The sequence below is a fragment of the Bombus impatiens genome, unplaced genomic scaffold, assembly GCF_000188095.3.
Source record: "Bombus impatiens unplaced genomic scaffold, BIMP_2.2 scf_0074, whole genome shotgun sequence".
NCBI lineage: Eukaryota > Metazoa > Arthropoda > Insecta > Hymenoptera > Apidae > Bombus > Bombus impatiens.
In genome coordinates this window covers 380,652-395,302 of record NT_176493.1, presented here as the reverse complement: position 1 = coordinate 395,302, position 14,651 = coordinate 380,652, and the positions used below count along the sequence as shown (strand labels likewise).

General features: G+C 32.5%; 2 protein-coding genes and 1 long non-coding RNA gene across 3 annotated transcripts in view; 1 reads left to right on the top strand and 2 right to left on the bottom strand.

The window, feature by feature from the left end:
• LOC100748322 (gamma-aminobutyric acid receptor alpha-like) overlaps positions 1–10,448 on the top strand; it is a 99,259-nt gene extending 88,811 nt beyond the window's left edge. Inside the window, exons 8-10 of the mRNA XM_003485658.4 lie at positions 4,801–4,953; positions 5,584–5,843; positions 7,925–10,448. Coding sequence (XP_003485706.1) covers positions 4,801–4,953; positions 5,584–5,843; positions 7,925–8,314 — 803 coding nt within the window. The 3' untranslated portion in view covers positions 8,315–10,448. The remainder of the gene's footprint in view (positions 1–4,800; positions 4,954–5,583; positions 5,844–7,924) is intronic.
• Positions 7,328–8,166, bottom strand: LOC105682089. Its single transcript, XR_001102796.2, has 3 exons — positions 8,025–8,166; positions 7,677–7,957; positions 7,328–7,581 (listed from the first exon to the last, which is right to left on the bottom strand). It is a non-coding gene; the product is annotated as an uncharacterized LOC105682089 (long non-coding RNA).
• Positions 10,449–12,291: 1,843 nt separating the features above from the next.
• LOC100748443 (glycerol-3-phosphate phosphatase) lies at positions 12,292–14,645 on the bottom strand. Its single transcript, XM_003485659.4, has 6 exons — positions 14,347–14,645; positions 14,004–14,164; positions 13,784–13,921; positions 13,494–13,701; positions 13,264–13,405; positions 12,292–13,183 (listed from the first exon to the last, which is right to left on the bottom strand). The coding sequence occupies exons 1-6, from the start codon at positions 14,435–14,437 to the stop codon at positions 12,997–12,999; spliced, it is 927 nt and encodes a 308-aa protein (XP_003485707.1). The 5' UTR covers positions 14,438–14,645; the 3' UTR covers positions 12,292–12,996.
• Between the last annotated feature and the right edge of the window lie 6 nt (positions 14,646–14,651).

Genomic DNA, 14,651 nt, shown 5'->3' with positions numbered 1-14,651 from the left:
CAAATGGCAAATATTCAAAGAAATAATAGAGAGCAAAATCAGCTGCAACATCCCACTGAAAACACCAGAACACATCGATCAAGCAGTAACAACACTCACAGAAACTATCCAAGAAGCAGCAAGGGAAACCACTATACCTGAAACAACCAACAGACAAACAAAAACAGTTCCACTAGACATCCTCGAAAAAATTAGAGAAAAAAGAAAAGCGAAAGCAAAATGGCAAAAACACAGAACAAGAGAAAACAAAAAACACCTAATCAAACTCACAAAAGAAATAAAAAACAAAATAAAAGAGCACAACAACAACGAGTTCACAAAGTACATCGAGTCACTATCTGCTCACGAGAACTACAACTACTCCCTATGGAAAGCCACAAAAAAAATAAAGAAGACAATAAAAATGGTACCAGCAATCAGAAGAGCAGACAACACATGGGCAAGAAGCAACAAAGAGCAAGCTGAAGAATTTTCCAACCACCTATGCAACACATTCACCCCACATAACATCAACAACAGCAACCACAATAGTCATACGGACGAGGATGCGCTAACTACTAGTATATCAACTGACAATCACTACGTCATACCCAAAGCAACAGCACAAGAAATCAGAAACATAATTGAGAAAACAAAAAATAATAAAGCACCAGGAATCGACCTAATTAACGGCAAAATCTTGAAAAACCTTCCGCCAAAAGCGATAAGACAAATCACAATAATAGTTAACGCAATACTAAGAAACAATACTTTGCAAAAACTTGGAAACTGGCACAAATCATAATGATACCCAAACCAGGCAAGGATCCACACGAAACCAAGTCCTACCGACCAATCTCACTACTTCCGGTGTTCTCTAAGATACTAGAGAAAATAATTTACGACCGGATAAAACCCATAATAGAGAAGAATCAATACCGGATCACCAATTCGGATTTAAAACAAACACTCCACAATAGAACAAACGCACAGACTCGTCAATGAAATCGTACGTTAGAAACGAGGATATTCGAAAAGACCTGGGGATACCAACGGTCAAGGAGGAGATTAACAGAAGTGCAAGAAGGTACAGAGAAAGAATAGCAACGCACCCAAACTGGCTGGCAGCGGAAACGGTCGACACATCAAGCATAAAAAGAAGATTAAAAAGGAAACACCCAACAGATCTCACAAGGACATAACCTAACAAACACGATGATGGTACCCCGCTGGGGGTAGCCACCCACATGTTATACTAGTATACCGCTATAATATTTTACCAAATGTCCTACTGGACAAATTGTAAAATTCAAATAAATAAATAATAAAATCAAGGTTCATCTAGACGCCGACGACATCATCCGGACGGCCACGGTTAAGACGGCAACCAGCATCTTGGATTGAGGTGTCAAACGTTTCGTCCCCCTACCGAGCCAATCCGATCCAGCAGAATCAATCGAGAGGGAGTTTGGTGGAAGATGTAATTAACTCTATATTCACAATCGGTAGCCTCTCAACGGGGAGAGGATGTTACGTCCCGTTATCTGGTACGGGCTGAATTCCGTCTCTCGGTCGGGATGGCCACTAGCGGTGCAAACATCACAGGTCGGACTGCAATAATCCAAAGGCAAATAGGGAAACGTGGGTTTTCCCATTTTTTCCTAGAGTTTTCACTCGTAAATAACCTTCCCCGGTTCAGTATAAATACCTCCACAGAACAGGAGTTTTTAGTTAGTTTTCTGTTTGTTCTCTGATCCGTCACTGTACTCACTGTATTTTGTCTTAACTTGTATTCTGTCTGTCAACATATCAACTGGAATATTGAATGTTATTTCCAAGAAGTTATTGGAATAAAGTGTATATTGTAACCTTTTACCTCAGTGTTATAATCAGTTCAACCATCTCTATTGTCCTAAACGAAATAGGGATCGATCATTTCGTGGCGTCGATTAACTAATCGTAACGAAAACGTCCTGTTTTACGACCAAGTTTTTTCAAGACAGAAAAAAAAATAAAAAAAAAAGCTCCGCTCCCCAGAGGCTTAAACCCAAAAACCGCATCATACAACAAAAAATGTAAAGCGCCGACACATAATACAGAATGGCTACGTTGTACCGCCGTGTATCGGTATGCCTAATATACCATTACAAAAATTCATGTTTATTGTGAATAACGCACTCTGTATTTTCTGGGCTCAATAAACTCCTTTGTAAAATTAACTAATCGTAACGAAAATTTACGATTTCCATTGACGCTATCTATCGCGAACACATCTCTCCGCGAACGGTCGAACAATCTCCGTTTCATAGTTTGAATATCTTTAATACCTCAACTTTCGATCTATCCATTCTCATTTTGAAAAATACTTTCAAAATTGACCCCCTCGAAAATCGTACTTCGTATAACACGACAACCATTTGTATTCCACACAATAAGCTACCCATAATACTTTCAGCTTTCACCTCCGATCTATCCTTCCCCATCTTTAAAAATATTTTCCAAGTCGCCTCCCTCAGAAATCACGCTTCATACGACATAATAATACTCGTATACCAGACAATAATCTATCCGTAATACTTCAACATTCATCTTCGACCTGTCCTTTCTCGTCTTTCAAAATATTTTCAGAATTGTCTACCTAAAGAACCGTACTTGTACGCCAGGCGATAACCCGTAAAAGGAAACTCCATTTAAGAATAGATTTCAGCGAAAAATCCTTATCGACGACACGATGTATCAAGGATCAAACCGAGGAAGGAAAAGATAGACGACGGAAGTATAATCGAAAGAGAAACGTATAGCCACGATAAGAGTCATCGAAGAATGTCGGTGGCTAAGGCTTGTTCGAATTAGAGAAACGAGAGGAAGGAATTGTCTCTTAACGACTGCAAAGGATCTCGATTGGAAACTTTTATCGGGCCACGCTTACGGATTCTATAGGAATATCGAAGGTACGAATGAATCAGCCCGGAAGTGGGTGGGATTCGAGCGGACCGACAAGTGGTGCGAGAAAACGACGACGTAAAGAAAAAGGAAAAGATGGAGGAGAAGCAATGGAAGAGGATAGGGGATGAAACAGGAGAAGGAGGATGAAAAAAAGAGGTTCCACGTTGAAAGTTGGCAACGGAAGAAACGACGACTAATTGCAGCATCCTCCTGCAGAAAACTCTCGTCCCTCTTGTATTTCCATCGACTGATAACGAGAAGGGAGACGCCGACTCGCAACGACTTCCACTTTTAATTGGATTAGCATCGATTAATACTCCACAAACAATCGTCGCGTCGTCACTGTGATTGCATCAATAGGGTAGTAAAAATTTTTTAAGGGTCCGTGAACGTGGCGCAAACATTCACGTGTATGCATGGTATCATTTCTGTTTGCGTTGGACAAATCGAAACAGATGCCATTTGTTCCTTGTACATTGTACTCGTTATCGAGGAAAAAGTGCAGGCAAACAGAGCGACTAGCTGCTACGTTGGACGCTAGGATATGGTTTGTGCGTAACCGAAGAAACTAATGATCGCGACCCTGTTTGATTTCGATTCCGGTCGAACCTTGTTGATATTCGATGTGGAACTCAACTACAGATGAAAATTGAAACGAGTGAAAGATAAATATTATATACATATCGAACAATAGGTGAAGGTGGACCGAACGAAAAGGATCGTGGAATATTGAATTAACTCGATTTATTAGTTTCATGAGTAAAATTGTAATCCTCTTTCTCTTTTTTTCATTCGAAACATAAAAAAAGATAGATTACAAATGTGAATTATAGTATAACAAGGAACAGAGGACAGATTAGGTTCTACATATTTACCATTATATTGTAACGAAATATTAAGGGTAATATAATAAATATTTGTTAGAAACGATTTTACTTCTACACACAGATTATTCCTTCTCTTCTTTATCCTGCGAAACTCAAGCCATCGAAAACGCCTTAACACGTAGCGTCATAAATATTTAAAAATCCATTCGATCATTGAAATAAACAGTATAGCATCAAATTGATATAGATTCCCAGTCATATAGAAATCAAGAGGGCATCAAAACTTATTTACCGTGAAGAAAAATCAGGCCTAACTTCCGCTTCTAAAATTTTAGGACTGTTTATGGCTCAACAACCCCCATACAAAACTTCGCACAGTACGATCTAGCGTGCAAGAGATACCCAACGTCTCAGCACTAATCAGAACTAAGCCGCCCTCACCCGCATTCGCACCGACCATTCCAGACTTACGCACGAGTAGTTGTTAACAAAACAATCATCTCCTGAATGCCAATCTTGTGGCTCACCTATAACCATACAGTACAGTTTATCGGACTGCCCTAGATTTTCACCTGAAAGAAACAGTTGCAACATTAAAGCCGATACGAACGTCTAAACACGAATGTTTCTCAAAGCATTCATAACGCGTTCGAGACTTTTTTAAATAGTTAAACATATTCAATTCCATGTAACCGTGTATCATTAATCTTGTAAACATGTAATCGCTAATTACGCGCTATGTATACCTTGAAATAAATTCATGAATAAAGAAATATATTAAGTTGTCCGAAAAGTTTCTTTCGTTTTATAAAGAGATAATAGACGCACAATGTTTTTTGTTTTATATTAGTTTATTAAATTATGCACTAACATAATAATAGAAATAGAACGAAATGGATCACACCTAATTCAATAAAATAATATAAAACAGAAATTGTTGTTCATCTATTATCACTTTATGAAACGAAAGAAATTTTTCGGACAACCTAATAGTAAATAAATAATAAATTTTTCTGTGTTACGTATTGAATATATTATCTGATTACAGCGGAATATTCGATGCTGCTAGTATATTTTCATCTGCAGAGGCACATGGGTAATTTTCTTATACAAGTATACGGGCCCTGTGTTTTACTCGTGGTCCTATCTTGGGTCTCCTTCTGGTTAAATCGAGAAGCCACTGCAGATCGTGTATCACTGGGTAAGTTCATAGCTAGGCCATGTTTCAAAGATACACGTACGCTAGAAGCAAGTAAATAAAAATAAATCAGATTTTTTAAATGACAACAAAGGTTAATCGCGTGGTAGAAATAATACCAGAAGTATATAATTATAGCAATACTTTTACCGGATATTTAACTTGTTACGTCGATTGGAAATTTCAGATAGTTTTATATTGATTTTATTCGGGAAAAGGAATTTCTATCCGCCTATTTATTAAATCATATAATGACTTCATCTTATTTGTAAAACGATGTATAATAGTTTTTCTTCTGTCTTCTTCTAATAATTAGATTTTTCTTTATTAAATTCACAAAAAAACATATCTGCCAAAACATTTTATCATTGGGAATTGGATAAAATCATACTTCGATTGTTTGCAACCTATCTGTTGTTCAAATGAATGATAAAACAAACTGTGAGGATAATCGATAGAGCACTGCGACAGATATAATACATTCGTTGTTTTATCTCAATTATATAAACAATAACGACTGCGTTGGTTTCGAGCCATTTTAAAAATTATATTTTGAACCCGAATACGTATATTCTTTGATAACTTGACAATCGAATGAAATATAAATAAAAGTCCTTTCATATTTGTTTAAAGGTATAACAACCGTATTAACGATGACATTTCTGGGATTAGAGGCGCGGACAGATTTGCCTAAAGTTCCTTACCCCACTGCCCTGGACTTCTTCGTTTTCCTTTCGTTCGCTTTCATTTTTGCCACCATTATACAATTCGCGGTGGTGCATTATTTCACCAAGTACGGTTCCGGCGAGTGTTATTTCAGCTCCGATTTAAGCGAAAGTGAGAGTTCCAGCGACGAGGAGGAGGCAAATACACGACAATTGCAGAAAGAACCGGTAATTTGCATGCATTTGATATTTTATTACTTCAATGAAAACGATCGAACGAACGAAAAGTTTATCAACTTTTATAATAACCATTATCACCCGTCAAACATATTTAAATCTGTTTTCACAAATTTGTCCATTGTAAATTAATCTAATTGCATCGAATTTGTGTTAAACCATTTGCCTCTACGGTTATTTAATTATTTCGTAATAACGAACATTTATAACGTGGAAGTATAGAAATTATATTATCTTCTACGCAGAGAATAAAAATAATCTTATTCTGTGCGTAGCGTTCTTTCAATACCTAAATCAGAAAAAACAGATATCGATATTGAGATTGGCACAACCTATATTCAATTATTCAAGTGTTAAAGTTTTGATTAATAAGTAGCGACTACGATAAATCACTGGTATTTAAAATGGAAATGGAACAAAAATACTCCCAAATTCCAATAACAATGATAAATCTCTCGCTTATATTTCACGAATACGTGCAAGATCGTTCAATATTCATACTTTATAAGAGATCATGCAAATCTCCGTTATTTTGGCATTGTTCCATATTGAAATCGGCAAACCCGATTTCTGAGTTCCGGTTATAAAGATCGAAATCGTCGCTCTGCCAGCGTGATAATCCATCATAGACGCTTTCTTACGTCCCCTCCAATATTAGACACATGCTTCTACGAAAACTTGATAGCGAACATTAATAAACAAAATCTATGTTACGAAATATCCACAAGTATTGAAAGATACAAAGAAACTTGTTTTACACGTTTTGCATTTATCGCTCTTCTTTTTTTTCTACAGTAAGGTAGTACAACACTCGTGAAAAAGAAACGGATGAGAGCTTTTATTGAAATCGGTGAGGGTCAAATGAGAAACTTCCCTTGTTAGCGAATGTAAACCTTTAGAGACTTAACTTATTTTTCTTAACGCTGCGTATATTTTTGGAAAGACTGAATTTATTATAAATGCACCAACAAAATAAAAGACTTTAATAGGTCATCATATTCTTCATTATGGAAACGAATTGCATATAAAGAAACAAAATAAAGTACCTGGACCATGATACTTTGATTTACATAAGAGGAAGAGTATACGTATATATCATTCGATCTCCATATAACAGTAAAGAACATGAAGTATAAAGGGAATATAAATGTTGATTTAAAGTTACTTTAATCCAATCCAAGAAATAATTGGATTCCTAAAGTTGTATGTAGGTTACTGCAATGAAAAGCCTTAATAGAAGAAAAAGAAAAGTTATTCGCATCGAAATAAAATTACCTTCGATTTGAAATACATTTACATGCATGACCAACGCGTTAATTCATCGAATAAGTTCCATTTGGTGGATAAAAGAAGCTTTGAGAAAATATACTTCCAAAAGTGCGGTCATTCGTTTGAAACGAAGATAATTCGATCATTTTTAACGTTTCCATGTACAAAACAGAATTGAAGCATAAAAGAACACTTGCAAGAACACATACATCGGTTATTATTATCAATTAAACTAAACACAAGAAATCCTTTTTTCCTTGTAGATATTCATAATCAGCTTGGCACGACTAGCTTATACTTGGACATGTTTTCGCCTTGGAGAGACGCGATATTACGTCAATAGTCGTTAATGTATTGATATTATTTTTATGCTACCTCAAATATATGGTTCCTATGCGAGCTTGCAAGCCGGAAACAGCTTTCATTTATCCGTCAATTATGCGACCAGAAACAGCGTAAACTAAAAAACATATCCACAGACACATGTAACGAATGGATGGTGAAATAAAACAATAAATACCAATAAAAAATAATAAATATAAAATAAAATATTACTTCGAATATTCTGGATCGATAAAACTAGCAGAAAACAACAAAAACAATCCAACGAAAATATTTGCAAGTTCCAGATGAATTTCGAGAGACAATATTTTCCTCCGCGCCTCTCGTTTTTTTCGTTTTAATTCTCGTTTAATTTAAGGGACGTTTATCATTTCACCTATCCCGTCGGAATATTATTAGACTATATATTGTATGCGAAAGCATTGAAACGCACGATAAATATCTACTGCTACTTATTTCAGGTACTCCAATCGCACAAAAGAACCGCTGGAAACCTAACGGCACGAGGGCAGTCAAGTCGAAATTTTACGATGAATGAGGACGGTATGATCGAAGTGATACCGTTATCAGCGATCCCAGAACCCAGCAGAAATCCTACAGTGGGCCACTGGCAGATGTCCTGCGTGACCTGCAGCCCGCCCCCTCGTCAAGCTCCTCCGAGCAGAAAAGAGGGATCCGGTCGAAGGCGACGCAGAAGAACGCCTAGATACAATTCCGTATCGAAAATCGATCGTGCCAGCCGCATCGTGTTCCCCGTGTTCTTCCTGGCTATCAACGTGTTCTACTGGTGCGCGTATCTGTCGAGAAGCGAGCGTATCAATTACTACAACGTGGATTCGAACGGCACGTGAAATCGGTCGCTAAACGGGACAACCAAGGGAAAACAAGTGTACGAATGTTCTCCACGAGATTACTCAACGGAGAAGGAGATGTCGACCAATCTACGATATTACTTTAAGCGATCACTTAATAAAAATTGTTGGCCGGCGGGCGATTTACGAGGACAATGAGAGATATGGACGAGCGTATGAACGAATATTACGTTATCGTTCGTAAGTTCAATCGTATTACATAAAAGGGGACAAGGATGCATGAATATTATGAGTATTAGAAACATTTGCATTTGTATTTTTAACTCTCTGTAGGAGAAGTTTCTAACTATTGTTTAAAAAAAGTTTTAATTATTGCTTAACTTGCGATCAAAGTAAAATTTCACCCTGGAATCTTTTCGAAAAGAATTGCGAATATTTCAAGAGGAGATCCTAATATTTGACTTAACAAGTGATTAATTAGATAATATAACAAAGATGTTAATAAGTATGGCAGAATTTTTTTAAAAGTCTGAAACAGCAAGAAGATGTATGTTTGGATATAAACGATCTAATTTCTATATTGTAAAGATATATTTTATAAGTTTGTATACGAAACATTAAAAAGTTGTGACATTTTCCAATTTCCTTTACAATTAGTACAATGATACATATTTCATTCGAAATTCTGCATTCTTCGCAATTGTTGTTCAATACGATTAACCTTGTGAACGATGCTACTGATAAATAATCGACACCAACAATACGGACGAAGATATGAGACCAGACTAGGAAACTTTATGAAACGCTATATAAATATTTAGTAAAGCTTAAAATGTGAGTTTGTAATGTATGCGGAGAAACTGAAGAGATAAATATTGTTTAAATCGGTTTAAGAAATAATTATTGTTTAAATTTTATATCTTGTTAAATAGTGATTCATATCGTAACTCTTAAAAAACGAACTATAATAGGTTTTTTGTGTTTAACACTTTAAATATAGTAGACGAATTTATAATTTAAACAGTATCATTATTAGGCAGTAAACAGTATATATTATTATTACTATTTTATGACAATAAACGTTATGTTCACGATTCAATATAGAATGATATATGTAGAAATATCTCTTTACAATAACAATCAGATGTAAAAATATCTTTTTATAATTAACGACTTACAAGTTTAAGGGTTAATAAGCATATTTTTTGTTGGCAAATAACATTATTCATTATTCTTGACAAAAATGGGAAAATTATCTGCGTTAAAATGAGATATATATATATATGAAATATTATGTTCAATCTCCTAAGTGTTAAATTATAGCACAAGAATATAACACGGATATAAAAAATCCCTTATCCGTACCAATTAATCATTCTAAATAGTGATAAATGTATTGGAAAACACCAATCTATTTCTGTCAATCACAATCACAGAAATTACTTCCTCCACTCTTGAAACAAGCAATTGGGTCAACAAATGATTGTATGACCATGCTAGAACGAGATAGCCGGTACAGTACTAAATTGTACTCATCATTTCCATTACAGATAACGACTGATTATTATAGGTTCGACCTTTGTCTAACAGTCATAAATGGTAACAAATTAAAATCGTCGTTTCATATTTTTGACCGTTAACGTGCCATACAATAGTTAGTATTTATGGTTTTCATTCCTCGAAAACACAGTGTTCAAGTTAGTCTACTGAAAAGAAAATTTAGCTTTAATACCTCCCTCGTTAGACTATACAAAATACGTGAACAATGAAAAGATAAAACCTTTTCCTATTTTTTCTCAATTATCGACTTTTCTTCTTTCTTAATTGTTAATAAAACGAAATTTTATAATGTCGCGATATCTGTAACATTCAATCTGTTTCAGAGAATAAATTAATTCTCACCTTCCGTGCATGTGTGAAAAAAAGATTTCAAATGTAAATGATGCGATAAAGTTTAGGACAAATATATAAAAATTGTTTGAAATTCCTACTTAAATGTAAGTTGCATCAATTGCAGAAAAAAAATTGTGCCAGTCTGATCTAATAATAAAATATCGGTGAAACGTACGGAATAAATTTTAATCATTAGAGGAACGTTTAGTGAGTGAAATGATAGAAATATTCAATGGTAATTGCGTATTAGGTGCGACAATAAAAATCAATTTTAAAAACAGTCCGTTGTTATTTATTGTAACATATATACACAAAATATGTACATACAATATAGCCTGCTACAATAAAATAAAGATATATAGTATTTTTCAACATATGGAGTATAGTGAGGTATACATAATACATGTCCTCTATGAAAATACTATTAAATAATGAGAAATATAATACAAATACAATAGAATTCTTTCATTTCTTATAACAAATTTGTAAAAAAAACAACAAAATATCGTTTATTTAGTTTCCAGATCATAGTATTACTGTTTCATGTTTTGTAAATATTTTTAAATACTTCTTTAAATTGTTCTGTTTCTTAATATTTAAGAAATTTGTATTTTTTATTGATAGTATGTGCTTCAGTTAATTGTTTTTCCTTTTTGACACAAAACAAATATTTCTTTACTGATAACAAATTATATATAATACTTTCTTATCTTTCATCATATTTTATGCAATATTTATCTCAAACAATTCATATTTACGATAACTTTCGTTTGACTGATATAATGAAATGCAAAACGCCGTAATGATGATAAGTTTGTTATTATACTACAGTTGTACTAGCTTTTATAAACATATTCTGCTGTCCAAAATTTTCAAAATGAACAGTATTCACGCCATTCGATTAGCACGCATGTTGTATCATTAATGCTGACATTAAAAATCTATATTGTTTCTAGTAAATAAAAGAGAAGTTACAAATAAAAACAGGAAAAGAAGTAAATAAGAAATAAATAAAAAATTTCCCTGTAGCAGAAATATTCGTACTTCCCAATTTCCAATTTCGTTATTACATGCACCTTGAATTTTGTGACCATAATATATCTCAATTTCAAATATCCTGCATACAATAATAAAACATGTGTATACATATATATAATTATATAACTTTCATTTTTAAGCATAAGGTGAATGATGCATTTCGGCACATTCAAAATATGCAAACATTATCGTTTGACGAAATCTCATACGTGTTTCCTTTTACAAAGCAACAGGTGTCCTATCCATCTTCGTTATTTATCACTTTATTGCCAATTTATCACAAAGATTTCTGGCACATTCAATCACTTCAACTTTCGCTAATATCGTACTTACTTTACGATAAGCCTCTGTAATATATTTATTGAGAGACTAGTATGTAGTATCGCAATACGCACTATACGTATATACTACATATGTATGTATTAATTTCTCTTTATCATAATGCCTCTACAAGATAGCAATCGTCTACGAATTCATGTTTTTCAAGTTTCGAAAACACATTAAACCGTATTATTTTTAAAATGTGCTCCTTCTATTTGAGATATTTTATAATCTTCATAATGAACAAGAATATTTTTAGTTGAGAATGACACTGTTTCAGGATATTACAGTTCAGGAATTTACATTTCTTTTATTTAAATTATTCTGATAACTTCTTTTATTGATTATTACAACATAAAATTTGCTATAGCTTGTAAATAAGGTCAAACAGACATATATTTATATGAACTTTTTTCAGATGCTGAATCAATCCCTGAGATATTGTCTATTACTCATATTACAAGAGATTTACTCCATATATTGAACGACATAATTATTAAATATTAGATGTTAATATTTGTTATATATAGATTATTTTTCTGATAAGATTGATTTTTAAAAAATATGAACAAATATTGCAATACTTTTTGATAGAAAAAATATAAAAATATAAATTAAAAGCTTAAGATCCATTGATGCTTCTAAGTTCGGAAATTAATAAAATCAATAAACTCTTTTATGTCTTATTTAAAGTAACCATAATATTAAGAAGTACTTTAATATAAATATATAATACATAAAAAATATATAACATAAACATTATATATGCTTTTAACATTTATTGTTACTATATACACACATACATATAATTTAACATATATATGTAATATATGTAAACTATAACTTCATTGCTGAGTTAAACATAGATCCATACATATATTTTACCTAATTCTCGCTGTATGCACCAGGCATGCAATATTTTAAACGTTATAAAAATATTTAGGCATACAAGTAAATACAAAATGCTAATTCTATCAGTAACCACAGACTATCATATAGATATAACTTTTTGGCAAATCTTTTCTTTCAGTTTCTCTGAAGAACATTTATCAAAAGGTAATATTAATAAAAAATACCCAAAATTAATACAGTAATTTTACATATTTTTACATATTTGTACTGTCATTTTGTATTTGAATTGGAACACTAATCATTTTTAATATTATTTAAGATACTATTTTAGCTAAAATTGAACATGTTACATATAACACTATAACACTGTATATTTTTATATGCAAATTTCTATATTAGCTAAATAACAATTATGTATTGTACATGTAACTAAACAATTTTTATATAATAAAACATCTTTAATTAGACAAAAAAAAATATATATATATATATGGAGGAACATTGAAAAATATTTCATGCATATGTCATAATAAATAAATAATTATATTAGTAATCCAAACAATTAGAAAGACCAAAAAATATAAATGAGAATGAAATAATTATATATTACCAAATTATCAAGATGATGCAATCATTTTTAGTACATCACCTAACTCATTTGCATAATAGTCTGGAATTATCAAATCTTTAGAACTTGTAGTAGAAGCGTTCATGGCATCTACGTCATTTTGTGTTGTAATACCCGTTAATACAAGAAGAGTTTTAAACCCACAACGTTTCCCAAGAAGAATGTCAGTATTACAACTGAAATAGAATAATTATGTTTTAAACATACCAATAATAAAATACTACTGCATAGTGTTATGACTATGAATAATATTTACTTGTCACCAATCATAAGTGTTCTTTGAGGATTTAAACCATATTTCTTTATAATATATTCGCTCAAAAATGATTCTGGTTTTCCAAGCATCACTGCTGATCTATTGGATGCCATTTCTATAATCTTTATGAAGCATCCAGTTCCTATATAATTAAAATTTATACTTCAAAATTTTTAAAAATATTTGAAATAAATATATTAATAGTGTAGCATAATAAATAATTTTGCAACCTGGGAATTTATTAGTATTTGGCGATGGTCTTTCTACATCACAATTTGTCCCTATAAAATGAACATTTGGATCTCGTAAATAAGTGGCAGCTTTCACAAGCTTAGGAAAACTAAAGTGTTTATCAAAGCCTACAATAACTGCTCCAACTTCTGGGTCTGGTTTAAAGTTTTCTATCATTTCTACTTCATCACCTTCCATTACATCTGGCTATAATAACAAAACAAATTTCATATTGTTAATTTGAGCTGAATTGAAGACAATTATATATCTTTTGTTTAAAAAGACTTACTCCGACACCAAAATGTTTGATACCTTCAGCTTCCAATTCCTTGGTAATACCATCACTCCCAACTACGTATGCTTTTTTATTAAATCTTTTTTCCTTAAGATACATAGCAGCCAAAAATGAAGAACATACTATTTCATCCTGAAGAAAAATTTAAAATAACATTTTAAACAATAAATGCATATTATTTAATCCAAAACATTACATCATATATTTTACTTACTATTGTTGCATCATACTTAAGATTTTTACACTTGTCCACAAATTCAGACCTGGTTTTAGTATTACTATTTGTTATGTAAAAAAACTTTTTACCTAATTCTTTAAACTTATTTACAGTTTCAGGTGAATTCTTTATTACTTGGGTTTCCTTCCATAGGACGCCTAAGGTTTACTGAGATTAAAATACCATTTATGACATTGTACATTGAAGTATTTGTCTATTATTATCTTACAATTATTAAATACTCCAATATCAAAAATATGATATAAAAATAACATAAAGTACGCATATTTATTTTCAACAATTTTTTATAGAAATTATTTTGCACTAAGTAGTCACTCACCATCACAGTCTGATAAAACTACATCAATGGAGTCTATGAAATTTTTAAATTCTGCACTTGATAATGACAATATATAACGTTTTGTCGTCATTTTGCTTGACCTGCAGATACGACTTTTCAAACTGAAATGAAGCTAGGTCTACTATTCACACAAAGTACACTCTTTAGCAATTAACTGCGGTAACTAAAAAGATGATCTTAAACAGAGCATGTCTATCACCCTACCAGTACTATCATTGACATTCACGCATTTGTAACGTGACCTTGCGTGCTGGTTACGTAATATAGGAATATAAATTGTTCCT

Coding starts and splice junctions, on each gene's coding strand:
- LOC100748443 (XM_003485659.4), bottom strand. CDS start 14,437: ATGACGACAAAACGTTATATATTGTCATTATCAAGTGCAGAATTTAAA. Junction 14,165..14,346: donor AGTTTTATCAGACTGTGATG/GTGAGTGACTAC, acceptor AGTAAACCTTAG/GCGTCCTATGGAAGGAAACC. Junction 13,702..13,783: donor TCAAACATTTTGGTGTCGGA/GTAAGTCTTTTT, acceptor TTGTTATTATAG/CCAGATGTAATGGAAGGTGA.